At 35.9% G+C, this 25758-nt stretch overlaps 2 protein-coding genes across 2 annotated transcripts; one reads left to right on the forward strand and one right to left on the reverse strand.

Moving 5' to 3' along the window:
* Nucleotides 1–254: 254 nt before the first annotated feature.
* LOC103509077 (spondin-1-like) lies at nucleotides 255–10881 on the reverse strand. Its single transcript, XM_008473666.2, has 8 exons — nucleotides 10757–10881; nucleotides 10284–10414; nucleotides 9858–9945; nucleotides 9469–9567; nucleotides 3843–3946; nucleotides 2916–3011; nucleotides 2345–2414; nucleotides 255–1040 (listed from the first exon to the last, which is right to left on the reverse strand). The coding sequence occupies exons 1-8, from the start codon at nucleotides 10824–10826 to the stop codon at nucleotides 868–870; spliced, it is 831 nt and encodes a 276-aa protein (XP_008471888.1). The 5' UTR covers nucleotides 10827–10881; the 3' UTR covers nucleotides 255–867.
* A 564-nt stretch (nucleotides 10882–11445) lies between these two features.
* On the forward strand, nucleotides 11446–12398 carry LOC108252386 (centrosomal protein of 135 kDa). Its single transcript, XM_017444032.2, has 2 exons — nucleotides 11446–11862; nucleotides 12011–12398. Exons 1-2 carry the CDS (start codon nucleotides 11686–11688, stop codon nucleotides 12245–12247), a joined length of 414 nt encoding a protein of 137 aa, XP_017299521.1. The 5' UTR covers nucleotides 11446–11685; the 3' UTR covers nucleotides 12248–12398.
* Nucleotides 12399–25758: the final 13360 nt, after the last annotated feature.

Below are 25758 nucleotides of genomic sequence, written 5' to 3' on the forward strand. Positions count from 1 at the left end.
CGCTGCTGTTCCTGCCTCTTCTTCTTCTTCTTCTTCTTCTGCTTCTACATCCGCTACTTTTTCTGCTTCTTCTTGTACTGGTGCTCTTGAGATTTTTTATCAAAACGTTCGTGGAATGCGTTCAAAACTTAAAAACTCATGTCATTTTCCCACGGTAGCAATGGTGGCTTATACCAACACGCGCGCTAACATACGCGAGTAAAGAAGAAATGACATTAATAGCCTTGATTGCTTACGCGAGTAGTTTCATAACCGCAGTCTAAATATCTTGTAAATTAACACAACTAGCAAAACTCTTCTAAAATTGTAGCCATTTGGGATTGAAAATGGCATGACTTCCATACAAGTGCAAGTTGGTGGTATGATTATGAAAATATTCGTGGAAAGAAATCAATGAGATCATGACTATTTTTAGACAAAAAGGTTCCCGGATATGAAACCCGATTCAAGACAAACCGATTTTGTTCCCTGTAAAAACTGATTCTCTCCTAACTATGGGCGCATGCAACTTGGAATTCCAATTAGCTATGTCCTATGTCAGTCCCCAAATATCGAGGTATTTCAGCATATTACTTTCTATTACTAGAGTATAGCGGAGCTATACTAGTAATGAAAGTATTGCAATCGGTCCATTTTTTTTTTTTTTTTTAATATTATTCATACATCATACATCGTATTATTTCTGAGTATGAATCCTTCTGAATTCCTAAACGGAAGGAACGATACTTCTGTATTCATTCAAAGAAATGTAGATTTTTATACAACTGACCCATTGGGGGATTAGGTATCTTTTTAATCTCTTTTTTGTGTGTTGTTAATAATTATTTTGGTGAAATGTTTAACGAAGGGTTTGTAGGGAGGAGAATTTCATTTATTTTCATCCTCACAAGGGAGAAGAGAACAAGGGGCAGTTTCCAGCCTATCGTTACAAGATGCATTTCCATTCGTTCTCAGAACGGTTCTCGTCCTTTGCTTGATGGAGTTCGGGCCACATTTGGAAGTACAGGCAGTCCAGGCAGACCATTTTGAATAGACGCAATCTGATATTGGAGAAGAAAATATTAATCAATTAAATTTATTGGCAGAAATAATAACCCATTGTGGCCAACCTCTGTGGCTGAGTAGTTACGAATTACGAGCACTAACTCTCAGTCCGCAAATATTGGATTCGGATCCTGGCCGGGGCAGAAATTTTCTGACCAAAATTTTCCTTTTTTTATATTTTGACCACACTATAAATAAAGCTCCAAGATTCAGACATTCACCTCGGCTGGCTACCACGAGGCTAATCAGACAACTATTGAAATTATTAGGAGAATAGAGGAGAGACATAATAAAAAGTTAATAAAAAGTAGTAATAAAAAGTAAAATTTTCGCCTAACGTCTTTTGCAACAGGAGGGCAGTGAAATCATAGGTCAAAGCGATGAAAACAAAAACCCGCCTCTATTCAAGAAACCTTAAAATATTTTATTCAAAGACCTTTAAATTTGAGCTTTGTAAATTTTGCTTCTTTCAAGCGCTGTGATTATTATTGAGTGCCGGGGGCTTTGTAATGTGAGCCTCGGTATAAAACGTTTTAATTTACAGTCTCGAAAGATTTTGCAGGACTTTTGTTTTGAATTTGAGATAATTCACGTGACTGTATTTTGTAGATTGTCAATGTCCCTCAGGCTTCAGAGGTAACTTTAGCTGGGTTTTATTAAATTATTTTACCAAGATAAACTGAAGAAACAATGGTCGAGCTAAAACTTAGAATTCACTTCGGTCGTATCATTTTTCAATTTATTTACCTATTTATTCATCTCAATTATTTTTATTCTTTTATTTTTACATAGACACCTATTACTTACTAATATTAATGAATTTTTATTTACTTTCTGTTATTATCATTATAAATTTATTAACAACAGTGGTATTTGTTTACACTACCTACTCATTTTAATGACGTCACGCCACACAAGGCCCTAGTTACGGAATAGGAAATTTACACAAAAGATTCGGTGACGTCATCACTTTGAAACTTATCTTACTAGTAAAGGTAGGTATATCTGCCATTTCGCAAAAAAATGAGGTAAAAAAAAAAGTTTAATTTGTTTGAAATATTTTCGAATGGAACGTTCCTTTGAATAAATAATTAGTTCTTTTGAAATATAAAAGCGAAGCAAAATAATAATCATACAGACAAAAGGACGGAAGAAGAAAATTATTGTGAATTTTTACTGCCTATCTCATGCGACATTTTTTCCCTTTTTCTTTGACAATTTTATGATCGGATTAAAAAAGAGTGTAACGCCTAATTAAGATAGCTAATTATCTAATTACGCGACATTTATTCATTCTTACCGCAGTTTTTCATGCAAGGTTTTTCTTTGCGAATTCTAGGACAGGGCTTTCCTCCATTCCTTGGTTCCGTCTGGAATAAAAAAAAAAAGGTTTTATGAGGTAGAAGTACAATAAAAGTTTTAATTGGTTTAATGCTAAAGTTTCTTTTTATCTTCTTTTGGTATAATTGATTTTAGCTTACCTTAGGCTTCGATTCCCGGCCCTAACCCTACCACTTTTGGAAGGTTGAATCTGATAGGTACCAGTACCACCCACAGGCCCCAGGGTTGATCAGAAAAAAATAAATATTCACAGCTTTCTTTTTATAGATACATAGTCCTCTCATTTTATATCTGTTCGTTTCACGACGAACATTCATTTTCATATTCACATCTCTACAGGGCAGATACTTGGAAAATGATTGCTTCAATGTTTGAACTAAAAATAAATCTTCACCATACATTTATTCTTAGTCGAAAGTTTTTCCAATCTGTGATCAAATGGCAAACGGAGCTTTAAAGTTTCCCTTTTTCTCGAGAAACTAAAAACATACAAGTGGTAGGTACTTATTAATTAATTATTGTTTTTTTACCAGAACAGGACGAGTTCTCATTTTCTTCGCATTGGGGACACAGGTGGAAGGGCAGGGGGACCAATTGCTCCAGGATCCCACGACGCAGTCAATAGGCTGAAAATAAATGAGAAGAAATCAGTTGTATTTTCCTCTCTAGTATTAACTAGATAACTAGGCCAACCAACTCATATTACTCTCAACACGTGAACACGGGAATTTCATAAATTAAGACTCGGAAACAACCTTCAAATGAAGCACGTCTGGATAAAAAGTAAAGAATTAAGTGAAGAATGAGCGGAGAACATAAATTATTAAAGTACCTGAACAGGAAGAAAGGGTGAAAGGCGCTGAAAGCATAGAACGACAGCTTTTCTGGCCTCAAGAGCTTTCCTAATGACTTAAGGACGACTTAAATCTTGGCTTTGTGGGACTTGCTGAGTTCTTTTATGCGAAGAAACAAAAAGAGGGCGCGGGTTCAATCCCAGCCACGGTATGGCATTTTGTCATCAGTACTTTTTAGTTGAGAACTTGAACACAATAATATCTAATAAATAAGGACCAGCCTACTATCAGGGTAACTTGAGACACTCTTTAGTCCCATTATCGAATATAATCACTAGGTATTATTATATCCATCACTATCACCAAAATATAAATAAATAATATAAATCATTTTTCTCTTATTTATTAACTATTTTTTTAAACCATCTAAGCATAAAAAAAACATCACCAGAAAACAACATCAACACATTAAGGAACCCCTGCCCCATCTTCCAAGTTTAAGCTTCTGGTCTTGTAACGGCTCCCTCGCAGCCTCAGGGACACTGCCCGTATTATTGCTATTTCAACTTTGGTCTTTATCCACGCTGATAACTGGCTGACGCACTTGGTCCATTTTTCTTTATTAACTATTAATTAATTAACTTCAGAATAAAAGTTACTTACGGCACTCTCGTTAACCAACGATTGAGAAGTCAGTACCTTGGATGGATCTCCATTGGTTGGCACAATGGTTGTGGTCTCACCAGGCACATCGGTGGTCGGAGTTGCTGAAACCAACATTAAGAGGTTTATCAACCAGAAAAAAACTAAAAACTAAAAATAATTAAGCTCACCAAGGGAAACGTCCACATTATAGAGAGAGAGAGAGAGAGAGAGAGAGAGAAGAAGAGAAGAAGAAGAAGAAGAAGAAGAAGAAGAAGAAGAAGAAGAAGAAGAAGAAGAAGAAGAAGAAAAAGAAAATAAAGAGAGAGAGATGGTTTTTGTGGGTAGACACCATCGAATATGCTTTGGTAGTCAGGGTGTTGAAGTTGAAAATTCATACCTCCTTCATACCATTACAGGTTACACTTTACCCAAGCGTTTCTGCGCATTTTGACGTGAAATCTGACATCACAACTCCTCGAACTTTTTCATTAGAACGGCAATTAAAAATTGAATTTTCGACCTTTTAAAGTTACTTTTTCCGAGAGAAGAAGAAGAAGAAGAAGAAGAAGAAGAAGAAGAAGAAGAAGAAAAAGAAAATAAAGAGAGAGAGATGGTTTTTGTGGGTAGACACCATCGAATATGCTTTGGTAGTCAGGGTGTTGAAGTTGAAAATTCATACCTCCTTCATACCATTACAGGTTACACTTTACCTACGGCTGAAATGTCAGTTAATTTTGATAAAGTACAAAATATTAGAAAATAAATATAAGCAAATTATTGGGAGATTAATTCTAAAATACGAAAACACTGTAGTTCAGCGAATGGGTTGAAAACTTCATAGGTGTTTGTAGTAGGTGGGCCGAAGCTATTCCTCCAGGACTTTCTATAAAGTATACCTAAAGGATGCAGTGTCTGGTGTTGCTGTGGAGTAAAATCGGGATTAATCCTAGGTAGTTTAAGTCTGTTAAATGCTCTGGAAATTTGTAACCTCATAGAACTGAGAGCAAAAAGCTCTATCCACTCTGTTTTGAATCTAAAGATTCAATATCAAAGAAGAGTTGAAGTAAGCGACTCAATCTTGTTCAAAAATTGCTTCTTTAATTCAGCTAGATCATCTCAATGGGAAACTTCCATCATCTTATAAGTAGGTATAGAAATATTTCCTTCTACCTACCTCTTTTCCTTCTTAGTAATTCTTTGAATATTTAGCAGACATGAAAAAGAAATTATAGCTTCAGAAGTTTACTTAAGAGTGAATGTTTACATAGTGAATAATTTGTAAATAGTGTTTACTAAATAATGTGTACCTAAATTCTATTTACATAGTAAATTTACTAGTACCCAAGTTACCATTAGTAAACCTAACCCTCCCTCGCTGGGAGGTATTTATTTTGCAGTTTACACTTTACCTACGGCTGAAATGTCAGTTAATTTTGATAAAGTACAAAATATTAGAAAATAAATATAAGCAAATTATTGGGAGATTAATTCTAAAATACGAAAACACTGTAGTTCAGCGAATGGGTTGAAAACTTCATAGGTGTTTGTAGTAGGTGGGCCGAAGCTATTCCTCCAGGACTTTCTATAAAGTATACCTAAAGGATGCAGTGTCTGGTGTTGCTGTGGAGTAAAATCGGGATTAATCCTAGGTAGTTTAAGTCTGTTAAATGCTCTGGAAATTTGTGTATCAACTACAGAAAGTCAAGGATTTTTACACGATGAGATCACAGGATAAATCGCACAGTTTTCCTCGGTACGGATATCTCACACAATTTTACGTCCACACGTACGGATTTTCTGGTAAGAAAAATGGTGTGAGTACCCAGCAGGATCAGGTAAGGCAGTCTGAAGGGTGGTACATATTATACCTCGTTTGTTTAGAAATCTCAGCTAATAAAACGCACATGGAAAACATAACACTACACGTGTAAGTTATGCAAATACCCAGAATAATATACCTAACGCGTGTCTGCCATTCGGTATGAAAAGAAAGCTAAAATATATGAATTGGAATTTTCAAAGGAAGATGAAGTAATACATAAATTTACAGTCTATGTACTTTATAATTTCTTCTTTATCAAAATGATATTTTCTCCCTGCTTGTAAATTAAACATTACCATTATGTATGTCTCTTAATAATATTTATAATGCACCTAATTCCTAGGGATTATTACTCTTGATTTTTGCTATATTAATATAATTATGCACACAGAAGTTGAACAAAATAGATCTAGGTTTACCTCTTGGAGTTGTCGAAGTGGTTCTAACAGGGTCTAACGTATCACACGGTATGAACTCTTCTATTTTACTAGGACCACAATCTGCGTAATTCCCTTGTAATAATAATCGATGACGGTATCTAGAATTTTGATTATTGATCAGTGAGCAGGGTGAATAATTTGACCAGTCACTAAATTTACATTTTTTAGGGTCCGGCGTTACAGTTTGCACGATTTCTGTCTTTCTGTACTAAAAACAAAAGCAATTGAGTTTGTTATAGGTACACTCACTATACGATGTCAATTTGCGATGCAAGGTTTTGAATGCAAGAGTCAATTTTTTTTTGTCATCTTAATAAATTTATTAATATTCCAATGCCGCTCAAAAATGTGGGTACCAAAAGTAACAATCCTTCTAATTAATACTGGAGACCATGCTAAAAGAAATCCATCAAACACATCGAAAAATTCATAGTAATTATGCAGATATAATATATGTTTTCCAGGCACCTAATCAAGTAATTAATCACTAATCTTTTTCCATCTCTCTCAATAGATACTTTTGATATCAAACTTCAAAAGAGAAAAATAACATCGTCCAAAAAAAAAAAAAAAAAAAAATCATGCGAAGTTTCAGATCTCTGACTCTCTAATACGAATAAATGCACGATGAAAACACATTGCTGATAAGGGAATGCATTTCCTATTTCCCATGCATTCAATTCTGCCCCCTAAAAAAAGATATGAAAAAGACATAATATATGAATATTGCGCACTTAATACACATATGTACGCAATATTTCAAGAAATAGGTAAAATGCGTATTAAACAAGCTGGGCCCGTCCCTCCGGAAATTTTTTAGTCCGTAGTTTATTCGATCGTGATTGGAGAAAATCAGTACCTATGTACCTACCTAATTTGTTTAATATTCAGTTTATTATCATTCTTGATTTGATTTTTTGATTTTACTTTAATGTAAGTATACCTACCTAATTTGTTTAATATTCAGTTTATTATTATTCTTGATTTGATTTTTTGATTTTACTTTCATGTAATGATAATTTGTTTAATATTCAGTTTATTATCATTCTTGATTTGATTTTTTGATTTTACTTTCATGTAATGATTTAAAATCAGCCCGTTCTCCCTTTATTCCCAATATAATGTTTAAGTCACCCATCCATTTATTAGCCTTCCTCAGCGTAGCTTAACATAGGTAACGCTAAAACCGGTCTTAAATTAACGACTGAAGTGTTATCTAAAACTTTCTCGCTTTGAGTTCATAGGTCGTCGCGACAAATTTCAAGATCAGAGCTCATTTGTGTGAGAAAATGTGAAAAAAAAAAATCCCACAATTACTCAATTAACTTTAAGTCACCCATCCATTTAAAAAATGTGAAAAAAATCCCCCAAAAACCAGTTTTGTTTTTGATTTTTTGGCTTTATGGTTTTCTGGACAAAATTTGCACCACCAATTTCGTGTTCCTGGTAAAAAGACCTTTAATTTAATATAATAGGTCGACCAGATTTGGATAAGTCCTTCTATGTCTATGGGGATAGACAGAGTGACAGACAACACCGAAGTGAATACAATAGTCCGTCCACTATACCTTTTATTATTACTATTGTAATTTAATAAAGGAAGGACGGACTAAAAAATAAAGAAGGAAAAAATTAAATCAGATCATTCCAGGTTAATTCCCAGAACAATTTTTTATGCAGCTTCCCTTTTGAACTTCAATTTTTAAATTCATATTTCTAATGCACTTGGAGTGGATCATTTAATTTTGCTCGCCCACTACGAATGCGAATGAAACAAGAACTCTCTGCTTGAATATGAATATAATTATGGGAAAAAATCCTGTAAAGTACTGATTGCCTTATTATGTACGTACCTACATACCCTATCCTGACTCTATTTATAGACTAGGTCCATGATATCATATTATTCTTTACGGGGACTCCGCTTCGTGACTCGAATTAAAATATGTAGGTTTCCAATTTGACAGCAAACAACTGGTGATCAAATGCAAGACCCAAAAATTGAAAAAGACGATAGACTATCAACATCACACGAAGAAGTTTTTAGTTTTTTTGTGTGAGTGTAGTGCTATTCCACATTCAGAACACGGTCTGTTCAATTCACACCCACTCACAGAAATATGAGTAAACACTTCGTCTGGTAAAGATGCTGTTTGGAAAACGGTTATCTTTTCCTACACAATCAAAAGTGTCTGCATGTATTATCAAACCACAAAACTTCATTTCCATGAGCTCAGGTGCGACGTGCAAAAAAAAAAAAAAAAAAAAAAAAAAAAAAAAAAAAAAAAAATTACAGATTATACTGGGAGAATAGCATCTACATGGCGTTTGGTAGGTAGTCCAGACACAAAAAGTAAAGTAATGTATTATGAAACAATCAAACTTTACCCTGTCAAATCCATTACTTACCTTCGGGTGTATAGTCTTACCTATAAATTTGGCACATTGGCCGAAAAACGTCCCAAAATTGATTAAAATAAAGTTTAGTGTTTAGTCTTACCTACTTTTAGGTAGTCCAAAGTTCAAAAGGTATATTCAGTATGGTTAATCATAAATATCATAATTCTATAGAGATATCTAAGAATGTAACTATGGACATGGAAAGGAATGAGAGCTAAATGAGAAATAAATTTGCAAGGGGAGAAATGGAATGTAGAAGGAGAGACAGACCAAAGGAGAAAAAGTGAAGAACTCTGAAAGAATTAAGATCTACGTGAGAAGTTTATAAAGGAATGAAAAAATGTAATTCATGTAGAAAGATGAAACTTTTTGTGCAGTAGGTAGATAATTCTGTTTTCCCCCGTAGGTATTCCTTTATTTTAAATCGTAGGAAATAGTAAGAAAAGAAATTGGCAAAGAAAATGCCAACAAGAACTTGAAAATGAATTTCCATTTAAAAGTGGATACTAGGAACTTCTCATTTCACAAAAATAATGCACGTAGGTACTTCCTCAAACAAAGTTCAGACTTATTTAAAAGCTTCCTGTAAGTTCCTCGTGGCGTAGGATTTTAGTTCAGGACTTTAGTTGAAAAAAGTCCGGTGTTGGTGCAACTGATTGGAGCAGGGTTTACAACGGGATAAGGTTCATAACGAAACGAAATTCGCATTGGAACTACATGTCCTCTACAGAATTGTTCATAATATCGGAATAATGTTTGTAACAGTACAAGCGTCGCGTCGTAAAAAAAAAAAGTAACGGTACAAGGTTTATAAAGGGCCACATTTCCGAGTAAATTTCTCTTACGAAATTCTGTAAGTGTAGGTAGTCGAGAAAACATCCTGGGTAATTTAGATATTTCGAAACTAACTTTCTGTTTATTCTCCGAATTCCCTCGTGAACAAATATCACACATACCTGTGGTCACAAAGTCTCACACATACCTGTGGTCATGTCATGTTTGTTGTCGCCTTCCATGCAACTTTTGTCATAAAGCCTTTGACGAGATAAATACAGCCTTGCTAAAGGTTTCATCTCAGGACCTGAGGAAATGGGAAAGGTTGCTTGGGTTTAAACTCAGTAAATATTACCAACACTTCAGCGACCTTGATTGGGTGAGAATGTATGTGACTCTGCTCAATTTATTTATTTATTAAAAAGAAAAATGCAAACATCAAAGAAAATTCTGTTTTAGGAAAGGAGGTCGAACAACCCCGAAAATTTGCATGTATTTCCCCCTCCAAGTGGTAGGTAGGTAAGTTTTAGCGTCAAAGGAAAATGAGTTAAAGTTGAATTTTCCTCAATTATCGTAGAGACGTAGAATCTTACTTACCATTGGGATCATAGAAGGGTGAGTCAGGAGGGTAAGTGTTATTGAGTCTGGTAATGACATCTCTAGGCACGGTTGGCTGATCTGGAGACTAAAACAAAGGAAAGTTTTAAAACTTCAACAACTTGCAGAACAACCCTGATAGCACATAGGTAAAGCGTAAAGCGTTTGACTTGTATTCTCAAGGGCTGAGGTTCGACTGCTATAACACCATACAACGTCAATTTGAAGTGGATATTAAATTTGTGAAAGCTGGAGTGAACGAATTCATAAGCTTTTAGTTTAGTAGGTATGGCTTGATTTTATGAGTATTCTTCGTATTCACGCTTCAGTTTTGCGAGGATTTATTGTTTCGAACACTTCAGATTTGCATGAATTTATTTTGTAAAAAATAAAATCGCATTTGTGAAACTATCGAATGGAACTTACAATGTAGGTTTTTCCGCTGTCTGTCCCTGCATCATATGGGTACAAGTCAACTGATTTCGACGTCACCCAGGAGCAGTTAGAAAGACACAACTCTAGTCCAGACACACCTACGATCCAATCCGGCGAGGGATCTGTTGGGATAAAAAAATAATAATAATAAATTCTTCGAAATTAAAAATGCATTTTCTATCTTCGTTGGAAATTGTGCTGTTTATAGCATCTAGCCGTAGGACAAAGGAAAGTAAACGAAATGAATGCCGATCTGTTGAAATGAAAAAAAAAAAGAGAGAGAGAAGTAATTTCATAATAATTACAGCTACGTTATGAAGCAGTAGGTAATTATACGCCCACGGGGATTAGAAATATCATTGTGCATGAAAGGAAGACTTGCAAGGGGAAAAAGGAACGGAAATCGCAGGCATTCTGTATACCATTCAATGTTAATAAGATAGGTACAATGCTCATATACAGACCTATCATGGATACTAGAGATATCAAATGCTTTTTCCGATCCACTCGGAACACAGCGAACGTTTTTCCCATTGTAACGTTCGGGTAGCTTATTCCTCGAGCCTTGATTATGGTGCGGATTTTTTCGCTCTGAAAAGAAAGAATACCAGGAACTAAGCGGATCTGAGAAAGATTAGTTCGAAATAACTCTTCTAAGATTAGTTCGAAACACTACTCAAAAGATTCATAAAAACATTAAAAAAAAAAAAAAAAAAAAAAAAAAAAAAAAAAAAAAAAAGGAGAGATACACTGACTTGTAACGTTGAACTGACGTCATCCGACCTCGCATGAACTGACGTCACATCACGAAAAAATGGCTGCCTCCTGGCTGCCTGATCAACTATTAATCGTACTCACAATGACCTGCTTCTGAATTCAACACACCCCCGCCGTCTACAATCAGCGATCATCTAAACGTTGAACTGACGTCATCCGACCTCGCATGAACTGACGTTACATCACGAAAAAATGGCTGCCCGCGAAAATTTTGTGCGTTTCAAAATTCGAAAATTTCAAACGAAGATTTCTCATCTTAGGAAGCCTCAAATGAAATTTTAAGCATTTTTATTGAGATCAGCGTGTTTCGAACTTCCTTTATCTCTTAGGAAGCCTCAAATGAAATTTTAAGCATTTTTATTGAGATCAGCGTGTTTCGAACTTCCTTTATCAGCGAAGAAAAAAAAGTGGTTGAGCCCCATCTGCCTCATTGAGATATTGAGAAATGAGTAAATATTTGAAAATAAAATGAAAATCATGAGAAATTGAGAATTGTCAATTACAATAAGGTGCACTCATTGTCAGGAGTATTACGTGTGTCTGGATCGTCACCTAGGTCATATTAGGGACCTAGGGGGGAGTGTCAGTGTCCCTCAAGTTTGGTGTTTCACCCGGAATGGGGTATGAAACAGAAGGCATCTACAAATCTCTTCGCAGCACTCTAGATGAGTTGGGCTATCATCAGGCCCTCTCATTTGACTCGCTCTACCTTGTTAAAGCTTTGGTAGGAGATTTGATTAAGACAACCCAGAGCTTGAAACATTACAAAGAACTTTCTCAGAAAACATTAGAGGTAAGCTGAAGGATATCTAAGCAGAAGGCAGCATGTATGACATATGTAAGTAGCTACATTAAAAAAAAAAAAAATATAGGTATTTCACTTCTTTTTCCATTTCATTGCTATACAATTATACCTATCATTTTCTGTTTCTGCCCTACAGACATGCAGTGAATTGGAAGTTGGTATTGAGCCATACAAACAAGACAATGCTAGACTTATACAAGAATGTAATCACCTAAACAAGAAACTAATAGCTCAGAAAGACCAGCATACAGATGTACAGAAAGGTAAGAGTTCTATGTCAATTAATGAGAATGCCTGGAGCTTTTTGTTGTTTGATAGTGATTCAACTATACAGGGAATTAAGAAGCGCCGTAGCACTCCGCCCGCCAAGTGAAGAAAGTTTGACCATGCTAGTAGAGAGAGATATTATATGCCACAGAGAAAGTAGCCATTTTCAGGTAGTTGTACAGGAAAAACTACAAATGATTTAAGAAAACGGATTAACTGTGTGTGCTGGGGCACAAAAGTAGACCAAGTTAAAAGAAAAAAAAAAAATGGTCAGGTTAAGCCTTAGATATTTAACTTTGAAAAACGTCAAATTTTGATAATTTTCTGCTGCTGCTTCTGCTTCCTTGGGTTTCATATAAACCTAACGAAACTCCCGCTATGTTCAAAAACCCGTCTGAAAATCATCAGCAAAAAAGTTTAAAAAAAACCACATTTATAACCTAACTAAACTTTCTGTTCTGGTCATTTCATAAAAATTGGTAAAAAAAAAAAAAAAAAAAAAAAAAATCCCTCCACGATCAAAAGTCCGGTAGCTACGATTTTTATTCCACCAAATATATGTAGGTAAATGATACCTTGTAGTCATAATTATTTATTCATCTCCTGAATCAGTCAGCTGCTATGGCATGTTGAATTTACCCATTTTCAATGGTTCACTGGAGTTAAGCAACGGCCCCAACCATTGGAAATGGATAAATTTAATGTGCTATAGCAGCTGACCGATTCAGGAGATGAATAAATTATTATGAGTACAAGGTATCATTTACATACATTTTTTGTCACTGCGTGGGAAAAAAATCGTAGCTACTGGACTTTTGACCGCGGAGGGACCCAATTGGTCTCATTCAACGCAAAAATCAATAGGCTTCCCCAATGCCACCGGGAAATCGTAGCTACTGGACTTTTGACCGCGGAGGGACCCAATTGGTCTCATTCAACGCAAAAATCAATAGGCTTCCCCAATGCCACCGGCGATTTTTAGCCCGTCCTTCCTTTATTATTACGATAGTAATAAAAAAAAAAGGTATAGTGGATGGGCTATTGTATTTGCTTCGGTGTCGTCTGTCCCCATAGAAGGACTTATCTTATCCAAACCTGGTCGGCCTATATATCAAATTAAAGGTCTTTTTATCAGGAACACGAAAATGGTGGTGTAAATTTTTAGCGTCACCTACTTACATATGTTAAGCTACATGCCACCGGCGATTTTTAGCCCGTCCTTCCTTTATTATTACGATAGTAATAAAAAAAAGGTATAGTGGATGGGCTATTGTATTTGCTTCGGTGTCGTCTGTCCCCATAGAAGGACTTATCTTATCCAAACCTGGTCGGCCTATATATCAAATTAAAGGTCTTTTTATCAGGAACACGAAAATGGTGGTGTAAATTTTTAGCGTCACCTACTTACATATGTTAAGCTACGACGAGCAAGGTCAAAAATGGATGGGTGACTTCAACACTATATTGGTAGTTATTAGGAAACATAAAAAGGAATAAGTTAAGCTACGACGAGCAAGGTCAAAAATGGATGGGTGACTTCAACACTATATTGGTAGTTATTAGGAAACATAAAAAGGAATAAAGGGAGAATGGGCTCTAGTCTTGATTTTAAATAATTACATGAAAGTAAAATCAAAAATCAAATCAATAATAATTATAAACTGAATATTAAACAAATTAGGTAGGTACATAGGTATTCTTAACCACGATCGAATAAACTACGGGCTAAAAAATTCCCGGAGGGATTTCGTTCATAATGCTCCCACGGTCACGTTCCAATGCTAGCGACACTTACGATACAGGACTCCTCATGAAATATACACTCATCCTCTTCCTGAAGAATCATCGGGTGGTAAGCGCGACAGTACTTTGCATGTTCGCTAAGTTTATATCTTCGAGTTCTTATTCTCACACCTGGACCACATTTGTTGGAGCATTTGGTCCAGGAAGACCATTTGGTTACCTCACACAGAGGGTTATGGCGAACTTTTAGCGGACTGGAAAGCCAAAAGTGCATTCGTTAGTCATTGAATCCTTCCAGCCCCTGTTGGTAAATCTTTTATACTGTAACTAAGGTTTGAATCCCAATAGAATCCCTTCGAGGTTGACATTTGTAGCTTAAACATTTGTAAAAGCTTGAACTTGAACATTTGTTGACGTAAAAGCTCAACTTAAACAAATACTTTTCTTTCTGTCTATCCCCCGTACTCCCATCTTGAGACTTCAGTACTTAAATACCACGTAAGTTTCGACGGATTTTCTAACAATGAACAAAATGCTTTCATATTGTCCACAAGTCTATTCTCAAAGGTACTTGAGTTTCTCTTTTGGTCTCTTTTAAAAAACCAGATATAGAAAACTGTGCTTTTCCTCTGTTTTCATGTCACGCGGTCACGCCATTGGATGGATTTAATTACAACAAATCTTGTCCTCGATTTGTGGTAATACACTTAAATTTAGTGATCTGACCATCATTACTGCATCTTTGCAACACAATCTTTCTACCCAGGTCGCAGTGACATAGGGCGTTTATTATAGCCGATGCGATGGCCCTACTTATGCCAATACCAACAAAACCTTTGGAGCAAAACCATGAAAGTAAAACCCAAAATATTGAAGAGGAACCAACTCTGAAACGCAAGATCTCGGCGCGTAGCAAATGTCCCGCGCCGTCAGTTCCACAGTGCAAGACTGAGCTTCTGCCAAGGAGAGATTCAAGTATTTCCGTTGTCGAGTCCTTGTCCCTTGTCCACAGACAGCAGAGCAGTTACTCCATTCCGACCAGTCACCTACGTCACACGCTGCTAGGGACAAACATTACATTGAAATAGATAATATATTTAGCTAGAAGTAACTAATTAGATGGGCACAATCAAACTTCGCCATGCATAGAAAAATCATTAAGGTGTGTCCACACATAGTCGACGACCGTCGACCGATGTGTATTTTATTGTGAATCTATGAGGGTCGACGTCGTTTGACATCGATCTACGTCATTTGACATCGATCTACGTCGTTTGACATCGATCGACGGCCGGTCGACTATGAGTGGACACACCTTTACATGGAAATAAATATTATTTAGAAATAACTAATTAGACGAATACAATCAAGTTTCACCCAAATAAGGACAAACTAATGTCTGTCATTGAAATAAAATTTAAATTAGCAGTAAATTATTTGATATAATACTTGGTTTTTCGAAGAAATAAATGAATAGAATATTCACGTCGCCATTTGTCGTGGAAATGCAACTTCCATGCTGGTGACTTTACCTGGAGGGAGTTGATCTGTTCTGTTCTCATTTCTTCTACTAAATAAAACCAAGATATTACAGATTATACTGGGAGGATCTAGTCAAAAGTGATACCATTCACATCGCTCTGTGTTTTTCTTAATTGTTTTTCGATCTTTTTCCGTGCTAATTCTAATCGAATTTTTCGTTTCTCTATTTCTAAAAGTGATACCATTCACATCGCTCTGTGTTTTTCTTAATTGTTTTTCGATCTTTTTCCGTGCTAATTCTAATCGAATTTTTCGTTTCAAGTTACCTATCTGTGTGTTTTTGTGTGATCTTTACGCTAATACTTTCCATTTTTTCAAGTGATCTCTATTTCGCGACTAATCTCATTTTTTCTGCAATCCCTTTGTCTGTGATATGTAACTAACACCCCTATATCTGTTTACCTAACGTGTTTTTATAACGAATGACTTATTGCGGCTCTCGTCTAATCTTTTTACTATTTCTCCAACTTTTCCTACAATGAAACCTAGTGGTAAATCTAATCTAACTAAATCTAAAGCTAAATCTAGTAAGACCAATCTGAATAAATCCACATCTAACAATGTCTCCAACACTTCCAAAACAAAATATAATATGCGCAGTAACCCAAGACCTAGTTTACTTAACAAAAGTCTGAGTTCTATTCCCAAACCTCAACCCAACACCAAGTTGAACAATCTAGGAATGAATCACTGCCAGAGCTCTTCACAACCAGTACCTACTAGGAAGAATTACAGTTCACTTCTCCGCGCCTCACCTGCTACTAGGACTACATCTGCCGCCTCTCCTAGTCTACCTGTCTCGAGACCATCACCTAACTTTGGAACTCTGAAGTCGGGGAAGTCAACTAGCTCTGTCTCTTCAGTCCCCTCGGTTTCTCGTCTCGTGTCTGACTCCCCAACTACTTCTTCATCAAACCTGACACATGACGTTGACAACCAGTCCTCTGCTTCTACTCAAGATGTATCCGAGAAATACTCCATCAGTCAACTTCTGTGTGAGCGAAACGCTCTCATTGACAAAATCAAGGAACTGACAACTCAGCTTGAACATGGGAATGCTGTCCAAAGAGCTGCTAGCTCCCCCCCTTGTATATCGCTCCCTACAAAAGTGGCTATCTTTTCCGATAGCATGTGTCGTGGTGTGGCTCAATTGATGTCTGCTGAGCTTACCAACACTCATGTCACTTCTGATGTCAAGCCGGGTGCTGTGTTCTCCCAAGTCATCGAGTCTATTGCCTCACAATGTAATGATTTTGGTCCCAAGGATTACATCTTTATTCAAGCAGGCACTAATGATATTCATTCCCTACCGCCCAACTCAGCGAAACGTCTACGGAAATGATTCGATTAGATTCATCAATGTAACTTATGGAATAGTTGTTATTTAACTTGTTATTTATCTTGTTTATATTATTCAGATATTTACCATTGTTATTGTTACAGCCACTATCACCACCATTAACACTATTGTCAACATTATCCTCATTACTACCACCAAATTTATCACCACTACCATTGCCATTACCACAATCATCATCATTATTCTGTTTGTTACCAATCATTACTTTATTCGTATTATCAGTGCGTTTTGAATATATTTCCAGGGCATACTCAAAACTACAGGCCTCCTCTATATAATCCCAAATCCTTCTAACATATTCCGCTCCATATTGAAGTTCATATAAATATTGTAATTCACCATTTGATTCTAATAAGGTACTACATGCTGGAATGTTATTGTCATATTTTGGTTTTTCAGCACACTGAGTGCTCGTCAATTTTTGGCGAAAAAATCACTATATTTTTTCTTCTTTAATTTGTCATGTTCGTGTTGAAAAGAAGGTAGTATTATAGATTCACAATTTTTATCGTTTCTATTGTTTCCATCTGAATTCTTTTTTCGGTCAGGTTTACTGTCATTTTTCAATATTTCATTATTTTGATCAGACACAGCTGCTTTGCCCACTTTACCTTTATGAAGGTTGTCAGTATCCGACTTTCTCTCAGTACTGTAGGAATGAATTTGTCTTTGATATCTATTATATGTGGCGTGGGTATTAACATATCCATGATACTTATGGTTATGAAATGATCGAGTTTTGTAGAAATTTATGTTTTTATTTTGATGTGTATAGTTGAATGATCTTTGCGGTTTATGGTAGTTTTCATATCTACTATGTTTTCTGTGTATACTGTTAATGTGAATATTTTTATGCACCGACATGTCATAATTACTGTTGTTTGATTTGGTTTTATTAGTTGGATAGTTGGTGTTGAAACTCTTATTTTGATTGTGCTTCTTTTGTAAAGCTATATTTATGCCTTGATTAAAATCTCTTCTATTGTTGTAAGAGTTAGATCTATGATTAGCCGAATATTCGTACTTTTTTTGAGGTCTTGTTAAAGCATCTTTAATTTTCTTGCATATTTTTATTTTGCCCATTCTATTAAAATGAATTCCATCAAAAGAGTAGTCATTTATAGCAAAAATGTTTTGAATATCAATATACTTAACATTTTCTAAATTTCTTACAAGATTTTTAACATTATTATTGAATATATTTATGTATTTGTTAAGTACTGTTTTGTCTCTACGATAAGGTGTCAACACAATGAATACTTGTTTATCAACATATCTCTTACTGAGATCAACAATTGCATTTTCTACTGAATACCATAAACTATTACATACATCATTAGTTCCTGCAATTACAACTACAATATCAGAATTATCCTCAACTGGATCAAGTTTTGACACTTGATCAAAACACGCACCAGGTTTATAATAGAATTTAGTAACATAGTTGTGCGGTAACTCTTTTTTAATAAAATGATTCAAATTCCTAACATGACTGTCACCTAATATTTTTATGATTTTCTTTCTACCACTAGAGTTATCTACAAAAGTTGGTTGGTCGTTGAGTGTTACATTTTTTACTTTGTTCTCATCTTCTAACATACGAATACTTTGAATCATATTTTTTATCAATGTATCATCTTCTTTAGATTTTTTCTCTAATTTATCAATCAAGATTTGCTTGTTGATTATCTCTTGAACCAATCCACGGATTTGTCTCCGTAAGTCTTGAATATTTTCTACTGTCACGGGAGTAGTTGGACTGACATCATATTCAGCTATTGATAGTCGTGGTACAGAGACTGTCAAAATGTCAAAGCTTCTAGCCATCCCAGTTTGAGACAAGATAATCTGCTGTCTATTGTATTCGTTCTCAATATCCTTACTATCCATATGCTGATATTCCTGATTGCAGATACAATTCATATACCTAAATGTATTTGCTAATTCAGATTTGCGTTTCTAAAACAAAGACACAAAGAGAGTCAGGCAAACTATTCATTTACCTACATCTTGTTCTGAATTGTAAAGAATGTAAAGATAGTAAAAAAAAAGTTATAGATAGTAGGTAGAAAGTAACAAAAACCAATTTAGAATATGTCAACTACCTATGTATTAGGTGTTAAATGAATCCAAAAATGTACTAGTACTGAAGTACCTGAACAAACTGTATCTATTCTCTTTCGAAGCTAGAATAGAATAGAATAGAATAGGTTAGTTTGAACGATGAACACACGTAATTGCGTAAATTTATTCACAACATTATGGATACTAATGGCAGGTTTCATCCATGACTTGGAGAATTTACTGATGGGGTACTTTTTAATCACGAAAAACTAGTCATTAGAATCATCAGGATTCCTGGAAATTTCAATTCGCAGGAGATTGGGGTATAAAAAAATAATTACATAGGTACTCATTATTGAAATCTCCTCTTTGGCCATTGATGAAACCAGCCATATGTGAAAATCTACGAGCATCATTCAAACACTGTGAGGAATATGAGACATTTTGTGAATCTCTTTTTAGAATTCAACTTCCAACCCATTTGGCAGTCTTTTGACACTTTATGATCAATCGCCTGGCATTTTGTTACCGACCCTCCCACGAGTCTTTAATATAATAATTATAGTCTTATGTCAATATGCCATACAGTCCTAACACAGTGCCTAAGGCATTGGATTCACGACAGGGGGACTGCGGTTCGAGTTCCAGCAGCGACATAAAAAATTGGGTCAGAGGAAGATAATTTGTAAAATTTGACCAAAAATGTAAATAACTATGAGCCTATGGTTTCTTACTGGCGAAGAAAGCTCCTTTTCCCAATTTTTTTTACAAAATTTTCGATGTTGTTTTTTGTGGGTATCACGGCATTACAAGTCTTCCAACTACTTGAATATTTTGTCATCGGCTGTCAATAATGCCGCCCCTGGTCGCTACTCACTCACAAGCAGCTTATCCTCAGAGGCTGAGAGTTTCCACAAATGAAAACACCAAACCAAAAAAAGCAACTTCACCAGAAATCGAACCGGTGATATCCGGTGTAGTAATCGGCCACAGAGGTTCCTGTCACCCATTTCCTCAGTTTCCGAGACAGACTGATCTTCCCACATTTTTCCAATCTTACCTTGGTAACACAGTTTCAAACTGGTTTTATTGACCTATTACCAAACAAAACAGAGCAACAGAACCTTGTGTGCGATCGTGGTACAGAGACTGTCAAAATGTCAAAGCTTTTAGCCATCCCAGTTTGAGACAAGATAATCTGCTGTCTATTGTATTCGTTCTCAATATCCTTACTATCCATATGCTGATATTCCAGATTGCAGGTACAATTCATATACCTAAATGTATTTGCTAATTCCGATTTGCGTTTCTAAAACAAAGACACAAAGAGAGTCAGGCAAACTATTCATTTGAACTGTAAAGAATGTAAAGATAGTAAAAAAAAGTTATAGATAGTAGGTAGAAAGTAACAAACCAATTTAGAATATGTCAACTATGTATTAGGTGTTAAATGAATCTAAAAATGTACTAGTACTGAAGTACCTGAACAAACTGTATCTATTCTCTTTCGAAGCTATAATAGAATAGAATAGGTTAGTTTGAACGATGAACACACGTAATTGCGTAAATTTATTCATAACATTATGGATACTAATGGCAGGTTTCATCCATGACTTGGAGAATTTACTGATGGGGTACTTTTTAATCACGAAAAACTAGTCATTAGAATCATCAGGATTCCTGGAAATTTCAATTCGCAGGAGATTGGGGTATAAAAAAATAATTACATAGGTACTCATTATTGAAATCTCCTCTTTGGCCATTGATGAAACCAGCCATATGTGAAAATCTACGAGCATCATTCAAACACTGTGAGGAATATGAGACATTTTGTGAATCTCTTTTTAGAATTCAACTTCCAACCCATTTGGCAGTCTTTTGACACTTTATGATCAATCGCCTGGCATTTTGTTACCGACCCTCCCACGAGTCTTTAATATAATAATTATAGTCTTATGTCAATATGCCATACAGTCCTAACACAGTGCCTAAGGCATTGGATTCACGACAGGGGGACTGCGGTTCGAGTTCCAGCAGCGACATAAAAAATTGGGTCAGAGGAAGATAATTTGTAAAATTTGACCAAAAATGTAAATAACTATGAGCCTATGGTTTCTTACTGGCGAAGAAAGCTCCTTTTCCCAATTTTTTTTACAAAATTTTCGATGTTGTTTTTTGTGGGTATCACGGCATTACAAGTCTTCCAACTACTTGAATATTTTGTCATCGGCTGTCAATAATGCCGCCCCTGGTCGCTACTCACTCACAAGCAGCTTATCCTCAGAGGCTGAGAGTTTCCACAAATGAAAACACCAAACCAAAAAAAGCAACTTCACCAGAAATCGAACCGGTGATATCCGGTGTAGTAATCGGCCACAGAGGTTCCTGTCACCCATTTCCTCAGTTTCCGAGACAGACTGATCTTCCCACATTTTTCCAATCTTACCTTGGTAACACAGTTTCAAACTGGTTTTATTGACCTATTACCAAACAAAACAGAGCAACAGAACCTTGTGTGCGAAGGTGAAAGTTGAGTGACAATCGATGTCAACTTTTCCAAATGATTAGAAAATTGAGGGGATTGATGGAAAAGGAGCTGAAGTCGACTTACGCCCTTTTTGCATCAATGCTTGATTTAGACGCGGCATGAATAACTCTTTTTTTATCTATCTATTATAATACAGAATACACCTAAATAAATACAAGTGTTAAAATAATCTAATATATAAAAATGAATATTTGTTTGTTTGTGTGTTTGTTCGAACTTCATGCCTGGCCAAACCGCTTATTCGATTGCTATGAAACTTTGTGAACTTATTGCTTGCACTCCCGTGAAGGTTATAGGCTATTTTCCGGTTCGTTTTTGTTAAACTATGCCGAGCAAGACCACTAAATGGGTGAGTGACATGAACGGCCATGCCTTTAAGGATTTCGGCTAGTATAATATAAAACAATATTATTTGGATCTGAATCTTTTCCTTTGAAAATGTGATGATCTACTTTTAAATCATTCTGATTTGAGTTCAAGAGATTTTCATCTTCAAACTTCACGTCAACGGAAGTAGATGTCATTAAATTTTCCCGCAACTGCATGCATCATGAATTTCCCTCTCATAAAATTGTATGCTCTTGCGCTAAAAAAGAAAGATGAGAAAGAAATTACAGAAAATAGATAATAATATAGGATACCTATACCCATGTAGATAAAAAAAAAGAAAAAAAAAATAGGGCAATCCTCCCAAAAAATAGCGATGTACCTTGCTGTGCAATGTGCAGAAAGCAGAAACACGTGAAGATTTTTTGAATTACATATTTTTAATTAAATTAATTAAAACTAGGTAATGTTAAAATAATTAAAATACAGTCTGTTATTTAAAATTTCCATGTGCTTACTCTCCCTTTGGTACCCCTATATTCTACCACTGTGAATCAATCGAATCCAGTCCCCGAGTGGATCCCTTGGATTCTTTTGATTTGGATTCAAAACACATTCCCCCCCCCCCCCCCAACTCAAAGATTCAATGTGCGTATCCGTACCATTGCGGGGTGCCTATAGGTATCTAATCTATTTAGGTACTAGAAATATCTATCTAACTGAACTTTCTTTATAAATCCTTACTAGGTCTAAATAAAGAACAGTGGCTGAAACTTTGGATTTAAGCTGTACGTGTTTGCGAATTAAAAAATTACCAAAATTTCATCCGATTACATTACTCTCCTTCCTGAAGGACATACGTAGGATAATGATAGTAAAAAAAAAACTCGCCCTTAGACGACGATGAATCCAAATTTAATTGAAAAAAAAATCTCAGCAGACTGCACCAATAATTATGTGAAATTGAAAACGAACATTGCATGCATGACTGGTAATTTCCTTGAATTAGCAGTTCATTTGCGACTTTCATTAAACTCAACTTCCAATTCATTTACTATCAAACTTCCATTGCATTACACTTCAATTGCATTTCCTGATAAATAGATAAAGTTTGTGTCCAAAATGGCGTCAAATTATTTTACGCTTGTGCAATTTTTGATTTTGGATTTTTCCCTAGAGGCGACGTTGTGATTATTTTACCAACTACCTTTTTATTTCTGATCCTCCTCCTATTCTTCTTCTTCTTATTCTCCTTCTTCTTCTTCTAATTCTTCCTCCCCTTTTTCTTCCTCCTCACCCTCCCTCCTCTTTCTCCTCCGCCTAGTCACATCTCTGAACTTCTGAAGTCAAAAAATTTCCAGGATACCCTGTAATGAAAAATCAGGAGTACCTATCGTCGATAACCCTGTATAATGTGTTTACCAGTTGAACTTATTTGTATAAACAAAGTTACAAATAGGAAACATGTAAACATTCCTATAGTTTGTATAGTTACAACAAACCTTTAGAATTAGCTAGGTAGTTATAATCCAGCTTTCACGTTGCTATTTAATTGATAGAGTCAAAAAGGTGTTGAAAGTTGACCCCTTTTCATGTCAAAAATTTGTTGACTCTTGATTAAATTTCTGTCACTCTTGACGTAGCTTAACATTGGTGTTCTGGCTAGAGCTCAATGAACGTCAGGATGGTATAATAGGTGACTAAGTTATTAAATGCTAATTAGGTTTATAGGTAAACCTAACAACATTTTATTTCTGACAACTTTGTAGATCTAGGTACCTACTTTGTATAACTGCGTATAGGACTTCATTTCCTAAGGCCGGCCACAAACGGTTATACATGGCTGAGTAAATGAGCATGTATAACCGTTACATGGTTGGCATGCATGACATGCACATGCCTGTCAACTAGCGGAGCAGACACACTCGTGATTCATAATCGGACACAAAAGCTAAGCAACGTGAGTTGTTGGCATCTGGATGGATGACCGTCTTTTCATTCTATGTGCTGCTGGTTGACTCTTTCTTATAGCTACCTATTTAAAAGTCACCAATGCGATACCTGCAGGACGGATGTTAATTAACTTTCTGGTAAACAAAACATTTTAAGGCCTCACATTGTACATGTTTATCTTTCGTAGAGGTATTATTGTGCTGACTTTGATTGTCCCGTCAAGTTAAGATACGGTGAGCGTGGTGAAACGCTGCGCTGGTGCCACTCCTCATGCAGGTTTTTTTGAAAGCTCAGTTTCGTGAGAACATTTTACGATAAGAGCTAGTCGAAAATATTAAAATGCCATCAAAACACAAAGCACAGCGAGTTTATTGCTGTCGATAGCAGAGTGAAGGATATTAAACGAAAGCTTTAAATATTCTTACACGAAGTCCTGAAAAAATCACACGCGAGGTCAAATTGGCGCCGATCCATTACTGTGCGGAATTTTGCGCCCTATATTGTAGACCTCCGGGTCTACAGTCTCATGTTGTAAATCCCCAGGTCTAAAGGTGGTGGTGTAGTGGTCAAGGCGTTCGCCTGGTAAACAGGAGGGTGTGGGTTCAATCCCAGCCGAGGTATGGAATTTTATCCTCAATATATTCCATACTTTGATGATATGAGGTACAGGAGAATATGGTTACTCATAAAACTCCTTGCTTAAAATTGAGGTATATTTCATGGCACACACTTTGATGTTTAAGACATTGCATATATAAAATCACTCAGGCGTTTTATGTCTATTCAAAAATATCTAAAACCAAGTTTTACTTTTTTTCCATGCTGATTGATCTTTGTTGAACCAAACTCATCTGATGAGAGACATAATATGGGATGAGTATACTACGACACAGACCACACGAGTCTAATGAAGAACTTTCAAGTTTTAAGTGAAGATTGATCATCCTCGGTGGTGTAGTGGTCAAGGCGCTCGCCTGGTAAACAGGAGGGCGTGGGTTCAATCCCAGCCGAGGTATGGAATATATCCACGATTAAGGGTGGTACAGACCCTACGTTATCGTATGAGAAAAAAGGGTGCCGGAAGCCCAATCGAGTGACTGGATTCCGGCACTCTAATACGAAACCCTATATCAAGAAGCTCGAGACTTTAGTATGTATTAGCATTTCAACAACTTAAATCTAGGGAAATAACCCAAAAATAATATGCAAACACAAAGGTTCAAAAGGTTAATTTTAACCTAATGTTCCTTTTTTTTCAGGTTTGAAGACTTCTGCCGGTCCAAATTTAAGTACATGATTGAGAACAACAGTAACGTCACAACAAGCATGTATGATGAAAACTACGCTGATAATAGTGATGATGAAAGTGATGAAGAGAACTGAAATACCTATCATGAAATAGAAAGACCAAAAACACGGCTCGAATATTTTAAAAAACAGATGAGTGTTATCATTTTTATAAAGGGGTTCAATAATGGAAACTATAACTACTGAGCTCCTATCGTTCCGAGATTTTATCCGTTCAGGATAAAATCCGCTCCGGGCGGGAATCGAACCCGCGGCCTAGCGCTTACAATGCAGACGCACTACCAACCAAGCTAACTGGCTAGAGTAAAGTGTAACAACGAAGGTCCCAAAATCGAAGAGAGAAGAATAGGATAAGAATCAGCCGTTCCGAGAACGAACTTTATACCTATGTTTAGAATAAAATATACCCAGGGCGGGAATCGAATCCTGTTTATGAATTTCAAATTCCTTTCAGGAATACAGCCCAAGGATGTATTTTCCTTTCAGGGAAACTTTTGGAAACGGAACCGATTCCGATGGCCCGCCATCTTGGATTTCCTATGGTTTAGTACAGGCGCCATCTTGGATTTCCTATTCCCAAAGGGAACCGGGTTTCGTTTCCAAAAAATTTCGCAAAGGAAAATACAACCTTGACTTTCATGTGGATGAAAACTTCTATCATGTTATTTATTTATTGTATTAAATTATTAATCTATAATATTTATTAAGGTTTTTTTTTTTTTTTTTTGTTTGTCATAATTATTTAACCTTTTATTCTCTCTATTTATTTCGC

This window comes from Diaphorina citri, unplaced genomic scaffold (genome assembly GCF_000475195.1).
Source record: "Diaphorina citri unplaced genomic scaffold, Diaci psyllid genome assembly version 1.1 scaffold464, whole genome shotgun sequence".
In the NCBI taxonomy this organism is placed as follows: Eukaryota; Metazoa; Arthropoda; class Insecta; order Hemiptera; family Psyllidae; genus Diaphorina; species Diaphorina citri.

Excerpts from the sequence above, each read along its gene's own strand:
- LOC103509077 (XM_008473666.2), bottom strand. The coding sequence starts at position 10,826 with ATGGGAAAAACGTTCGCTGTGTTCCGAGTGGATCGGAAAAAGCATTTG. Across the intron at positions 10,415-10,756 it reads ATCTCTAGTATCCATGATAG|ATCCCTCGCCGGATTGGATC; the intron begins GTCTGTATATGA and ends TTATCCCAACAG. Across the intron at positions 9,946-10,283 it reads ACAGCGGAAAAACCTACATT|TCTCCAGATCAGCCAACCGT; the intron begins GTAAGTTCCATT and ends CCTTTGTTTTAG.
- LOC108252386 (XM_017444032.2), top strand. The coding sequence starts at position 11,686 with ATGGGGTATGAAACAGAAGGCATCTACAAATCTCTTCGCAGCACTCTA. Across the intron at positions 11,863-12,010 it reads TTTCTCAGAAAACATTAGAG|ACATGCAGTGAATTGGAAGT; the intron begins GTAAGCTGAAGG and ends TCTGCCCTACAG.